The 7,146-nt window shown below is 37.7% G+C and overlaps 1 protein-coding gene and 1 pseudogene across 1 annotated transcript in view; one reads left to right on the plus strand and one right to left on the minus strand.

The window, feature by feature from the left end:
* The window catches only part of PRTFDC1 (phosphoribosyl transferase domain containing 1), an 86,060-nt gene extending 83,190 nt beyond the window's left edge, over positions 1-2,870 (plus strand). The window contains exons 8-9 of the mRNA XM_011371028.2: positions 173-249; positions 1,590-2,870. Of these exons, the coding sequence (XP_011369330.1) occupies positions 173-249; positions 1,590-1,637 (125 nt within the window). The 3' untranslated portion in view covers positions 1,638-2,870. The remainder of the gene's footprint in view (positions 1-172; positions 250-1,589) is intronic.
* Positions 2,871-5,906: 3,036 nt separating this feature from the next.
* On the minus strand, positions 5,907-6,026 carry LOC111746245 (annotated as a pseudogene).
* Between the last annotated feature and the right edge of the window lie 1,120 nt (positions 6,027-7,146).

The raw sequence follows: 7,146 nt of genomic DNA on the forward strand, positions 1-7,146 counted from the left end.
CCAGTCCCTACGGGGCTCATGCATTGCTTATCACTTTTTTCATTTGCTTCTACCTACATGAATAGTCCTCTCCGTTGAAATGCCAACAATAGCATATGGTGGCTTCGTACCTATGTTATCTAAAGCTTGTTCCTCTCTCTCTCTTTCTCTCTCTGTCTCTCTCTGTTTTTAGATGCTGGATTTGAGATTCCAAACTTATTTGTGGTGGGTTATGCCTTAGATTACAATGAATACTTCAGAGATCTGAATGTAAGTGTTGCGTGCAAATCTCTACTTCTCTTTTCACAAGTTTGTGTTTAATAGTTACATCAGTTTTTTAAAAGATATTGAAATAGTAGCAGTGATGGCTGCCATTTCTTGAATATCTTCTATGTCAGGAATATTCTGGGCATTTTGCATGCATAATTTCAATTCATTCCTCCTACTGTCCTACAAGGTAGGAATTAGGATGATAGAAGCAATTATGACTATCTCTATTTTATACTAAAGAAATAAGGAAGCTAACAGCAGAACTATGGCTTGGTATTGACTTTTCTCCAAGTCGTTGACTACGCCCACCCACCCAAAGTAATAGTCAATATTCTATAAACTGCTTTATGTCAGTACTTCAAACCCATCAGGTACCAATTACGGTGGCATGCAGCTATTCATCATTATTGCCAGTTTGGGAGCCATGGTTTTAACATATAGACATGGAGCCCAGCTGTGTGACCCTGACCAATGCTGAATGATTTAGAAGTAGACATCTTACCCAAAATGGACCAGCAAGTCTCTCACTCTCTCTTCTAAGAATTAGAAACTTAAACCAAAAGTCACAGAAACCAAGGGATTTGGGGCTTAAGCTGGCTGTGTGGGCTGAGGTCTGGAGCCACCCCTGTACCTTCCAGTTGCTTCTCGCTCAGCCTTCCTTTGCTTCTGTCAGCTACCCCAGCATTCGACCAATTAAAACCCCCTCCTTTGCTACATTAGCCCGATTCCACTTCTGTTGCTTGCAATAAAAATATTCCTGACACATTTTTTATGCTACCTAAAAAGGATCAAATAAGAGTCAATATTATTTTTATTGCCATTTCTTCATTCACCGTAGAGGCTGTAAATTTACCAGCAGGAGACTTCTATCTCCACCACAGCCAACCATACTGCTCCCTCGGCTTTTCCGGTTGTTACAGACCTAGGGAACCAAATTCAGAAAAGGGCTCAAAACCAAAACAATGAAGAAAGTTCTGTCAAGCATTTGAACGGGTCTCTTTAGATTTTATATATATGTAAAATATACACACACACATGCACACACACACATAAATACACATACATTTAGATAAACAGTAACCAATTATGAGATGATATTCTATTATTACTCCATAACATTTTCTGCACCTGATATTTTCTTAAGAAACTGATGCATTTTTAAGGGAATACAGTCAATAATACTGTAATAACTATGTAAAATGTAAGATGGGTACTAGACTTATCAGGGTGATCATTTTGTGAGTTGTCTACATGTCTAATCACTATGTTGTACCCCTGAAACTAATACTGTATGTCAACTGTAATTGAAAAAGAAAAAATATTAATTTTTATTGTTTCAGCACATATGCGTGATCAATGAACACGGCAAAGAAAAGTATCGAGTCTAAAGAATTAAATTCTCACCATCGAGCCTCCAGATAACATCACCCTTCTAACTACACTCAGGAAGCCAGCGTTTAAAGTTTGTCTCCTCCGGCGTCTTCACTCAGCAGGATAGAAAAGAAAAAATGTTTTAATGAGAGAGCTTTCTTTTCTGAGACTATAACATAGAGAATATCGAAGGTTCTTAAGGAAAAGAAAGCAATGCTTTTATTTGACTCGTTCCAAATTAAACACTCCGCCTTGTGACTAACAGTTCTGGCGACCTTTACACTCCTGAGCTCCATCTTCTTTTCTTTTCTTATGTTGTGCTTGATTCCTATACCCCTACCTAGTTACTCAAATATTTCACTTACCATTACCCTTTTTTTTTTTTAATAAATACTCTATTTTTGGTAACCGTTCACAGTCTTAAGAACCTGGAAGCCTTTTAAGTTAAGCTCCGAGCCCTTACGTATACTGGGAAGGCGACTAAATTCCCATACTAAAAAAAGGAGGGAAAGGACAATTTAATATAAATTTCTGTTTGTGCTCTTCTGACAGGCTGTCATTATCCTCTTTGACAAAGCCTTTCTGAGCCGCAGTGTACAATGCATTTTAATGATGTTATGAACTGAGATTTGCTCAATGCTCTTGATTGGTGCTTCCGGTATGTGATAACGGTATGTCATGTGTGCATGGATGTACTCAACTGTGCTTAATACTTTGAATTTTAATGAGAAAAAATACAATGGCAGCAAGGCCCCGGTTTCTAAGTGGCATCCTTTTATTCATGTGGGACATGAGCAAATGGCAGGGTTCGGGGGAGGGGCAAGAGCGTTCAATGCTCAAGACTAAGCAAGTATAATTTTTTCCTCTTATTTGCGCCAAAGGAAAAAACACTCATGTATTATCCTAAACAGGAACAGAGAGGTCGAATTATTATTTTAAGTGGTCTTAGAAGATTGATCACAAAATCCGAGGCACTGTAGAAAAAAAAAAAAAAGTGTACTTGAAAAAGTTTTTTTCTGAAGAAATTTTTTCCATTTTCTCTGTTTTATGAGATGTTTTCTAATTTATAAGGATTTTAATTGACAGTAAACTCGAGTGCCAATAAAGCTGTTTTTTTCTCACTTCCTAAAAGGAGCAAATGCAAAATAAATAACTAAGCAGCCTTTGTTTCCGAACCGTATGTGGCATATTGTTATCAGGTTCTAGCTTCCTTTAAACTAATAAAGAATAAGAAACCTTGTTATGTTTCATAACTGCTTACTGTTTTTCTTCCGCCTTCATATTTCTTATATACTTCCAGCCATTAAAATGTGTGTGAGCTGGTAGCTTAAATACACTACTGCGTATATCTTCCCTGTGGCTTTATTTTTGTTAACCTGGAAAAAATCCAATCTATGCACCAGTATAAAATAAGCAAACGATGAAGCCAGACTTGATCTGCTGTTTTTTTTTTCCTTAAGCTTGTTTATGAGAACAAGAAATTTTAGCAATAGAAGATTTTCCTGCATATTTTGGTTCTAGCCAGAGAAGAAAATAAACCACACCCAGATATCCCAAGAGGAAATCAGCAAAGAGAATTCCTTCTAGCATCGAGGAACCAGTATCCAAGTTATAGATTGATAATTCTGTCTAACTGGCCTCTTTCTTGAACTATCAAAATTAATATTCTAAACACAATTTTTCATTATGCCACATTTATATCAGAGGACTTAGAATAATCCAGACACATTTGATTTTAAATGTAAAATTATCCATAAAGTATGTATTATTAAAATATTTTCTTTAAAATGTTGAATTTTAGTAGCCATCAGTATTATTTTTGAGGATTTCATTTTTATTCAAATTAAAAAGGAAGCTGATCTGCTTCACAAGAGTTTGAGGACTTGTGCTCGTTAATGCTGAAAAAGAAAAATCCATTAAATACACAAGAAGTTTAATCATTTCTGCAATTTTTTCCTATCAGATAACATTTTGACAGTGATATCCAAGAATATCATCTTGGGAAAAATAGAATTTCCTTTTCTCTTGCAAAACTCTAGTCTTTTTAATACCACTGAGTTTATTCAACCTAGATCAAAAATGTAAAAGCTTTTTACCTGATTAATAACCAAAGAATTTATTAATTTCGTGTTCAAAAGCTGATGGCGGCGAGGGGTGGGGGGAAGCGTACGGTATGTTTCATTGGGAAAATTTAGATTCAGTTACAATAATTCATAAGACTTTTACTATAATAATACAGTAACGTAATTAATAATACTTTGGGGTCTTCCAAATTAGAACCACTCATTGCAAAAGGGACCTTTCTTCCTAGATTGCAGCGTGTCGCAGATTGACCATGTACCCCCAATGTGAACTGCAAATACAGTTGACCCTTGAACAACACAAATTTGAACTGCACAGGTTCATGTATATACAGATTTTTTTTCACTAAATAGATTGGAAAATGTTTTGGAGAGTTGTGATAATTTGAAAAACTCTCAGACAAACCTTCCAATTTTCTTAACGTTTTCTTTTCTCTAACTTACTTTATGGTCAGAATACAGTATCTAATATGTATAACATGCAAAATATGTGTTCATCTATTGTTTATGTTATCGGCAAGGCTTCCGGTCAACAGTAGGCTATTAGTAGTTAAGTTTTGAGGAAGTCAAAATTTATACCTGGATTTCTGACTGCATGAGGATTGGCACCCCTAACCCCTACAATGTTCAAGGGTCAACTGTAGTCAAATCCTGAGGTTTCTCACTTAATTTTTGGATGTCTTTGGATGTAACATGTTTGCCGTGTTTTGGTCTTCTGAGAGTGTGAAAACAGCCTTTTAGAGCATAAGCATGCATTTCCCTAGCCTCCTCTAGCGTGAAATTGTGTTCTCCCAGTGGAGACAGAAGGTAACTTATCACACTTCTGGAGACCTGGTATCATCGAAATATTTCCACAATCTCGTAACAGGGCTAGTATGTTCTAGGGAATTGAAACTCTGAACTATATTCTCCGCCCAGATGTCTGGCTAATGTGGGCAAAAATGGTGTTTAGGAGTTTTACTTACCTTGCTATTATAAAGTTCCTTTGGGGGATCCCCAGACGACTTTTGAAGACTGGGGGCAGGCCAGTTTCATAAAGGGCAAAAGGGGATTGTAGAAGGGAGATTTGCATGTCGATGCTGGGAGGTGTGCAGAAAAAAGAAAGAGGGTGTCCATGGAGAGGGCTGCACTGTTTCCTGGCCGTGGTCATCCCCCATGATTGGTTCTGGACCCTGTGAAGAGGAGTAGACGAGGATGCCGCTGCAAGATCTCTTTTTATAGTAGCCTTTGTGCCACACGGTGGGGCAGACAGGCCGTTCTCCACATTTCATTGAGGATCGGGCCACAGCTTTGACACAGGAAGGAGTGGGAAAACAGCTCTATTTCCGGATGCCAAGGATTCTATAGTTTGGGGAGCCCTCCGGGCTGGAATGGGTGACCAGTTTAGGTGGTTCACAAGATGCTACCTGTTAGACAATTTATGGACAACAGTCATCCACACGGAGACAGAGCAGCCCATCAGAGAAATGTCAACGGGCACGAGCAAGAAAGCGCTGAGCATCCCAGAAACACAGCTACTGCCTACGATTGTACAGCCAGTGCTTCTGGGGCCCTGTGTAAGGACATGTGACCAAGCGGAGCAAGTAGGGGCAGAAACCCAGCCCACATTTCACTTGCTAAGCCGTGGACTCCGACTGAGGACTGCATCAGCCCTCCAAAAACAGTGTCTTTTTCTAGAAGGAGTGTCTTTTTCGGTCCACTCAAAAAATAATGGTTTTTTTGTATGTAATTTCTCAGGGGCAGGGGTGGCTCTTTCTGCTAGGGTGGGTTTTGCTCAGAAATGAATGGGAGAGAGCATGAAGGCAGGGTGGGGTGCTGAAGTCTTGTGTTTTACAAGTGGGAGAAATAAGCCTGAACTTCCGTTAATGTGACCTCATTCGTTTCCAGAGCCTGGTGGGTGTTGACTAGTGAATAAGCTGTGAGTGAGGATAGTAAGTATAGATGACTCATTTAAGAAACCAGCTGTGAAGAGAAGAGACACATAACCATAGCTAGAGGGCTTTTAAAAGATGGGAGAGACTTGTGCATTTTTATTTTCAGTAAAGAACAAAAAGCAAACCAAAGCATAGACAGAATGTGTTATCAATTGCTGTGTAACAAATCACTCAAAAGTGAGTAGCTTAAACCAACAATAATTATTTATTATTTCTCATGGCTTACAAGTTAGGAACATGGAGAAGGCACAGTAGAAATGGTTTGTTTTCTGCTCCATAATGCCTGTTGTTTCCTAGGTGGTCTCCCATCCAAGTACTAACCAGGTCCAACCCTGCTTAGCTTCTGAGATCAGATGGGATCGGGCTTATTAAGGGTGGCATGGCCATAGACAATTCAGATGCTTAAGTTTTAAATATGAAAAATATAATTCGTTTTTGCTTGCTAAGACTCTATAAATGCAAATTTATACTGAAATTTTCAAAGTAGTTCCTCTTTTATAAGAAGAAATTGCATGATAATTTGGTCAAGAAACTAAACCAAGATGAGGGCTCCTTAAAACAGAATAAATTAACTAGGTGAACTGAAATATATATAACCTTATACCTGAAAGCAGTTGTCAAATCAATTAGTAAACATTTTTAAAATAACAGATTACTGAATATCAACCAACAGGGCTTTACAATGAAAACTGCTCTGTCCGATTTATCTAATCTAATATTGAGTAACAGAGTTGGTTAACTGGGAAAAGAAATTGATTTAATTTGTCTTAGCTTTATTTTAATAAGATTTTTGGTTCTGCCATGTGAAGAATATTCATCAATAGCCTGAGAAAATGATTTATACTATAAAGCTACTGAGTGACTGCACAAATCCTTACAGTTGTATTCAGCAGAGACCTATCATGGACATAACAAAACATATATTGAGAAAAAGGCATATGAATGTTCACAGCGGCTTTATTTGTAACAGCCTAAAGTAGAAACATTACAATGCTCATCAATAGGTGAACAGAGAAATTCATACAATAGAATTCTTCTCAGCATTAAAAAGAGTGAACTACTGATACATGTTAAAACATAGATGAATCTCAAAATAATTATGCTGAGTAAAAGAAGCCAGAAAGAAAAAGGAACATAATATGTGATTGCATTTACATAAAATTTTAGGAAATGCAAACCCATGTGTAGTGACAGAAAGCAGATCAGTGATTGCCAGGGGACAGGAGATGGGAGAACACAGGCAAGGAGGAGTGGGGCGAGAGGATTGTGAAGGGGCAGGAGGAAACTTTATCAGTGTTGAATTGTCTTGATCTTGGTGATGGTTTCATGGGTATAGACGTATGTTAAAACTGATCTAATTGTGTACTTTAAGTATGGCCGTTTCTTGCATATCAATTATACCTCAATAAAACCGTTAGAGAAAATAAAATTAGTAAGGAATCCCAAATCAATCCAATTAGAAACATTATGTGTGACATGCACATTGTACCGTCAACCCTTCAACGTTATAG

The sequence above is a fragment of the Pteropus vampyrus genome, unplaced genomic scaffold (assembly GCF_000151845.1).
Source record: "Pteropus vampyrus isolate Shadow unplaced genomic scaffold, Pvam_2.0 Scaffold180, whole genome shotgun sequence".
Lineage (NCBI taxonomy): Eukaryota > Metazoa > Chordata > Mammalia > Chiroptera > Pteropodidae > Pteropus > Pteropus vampyrus.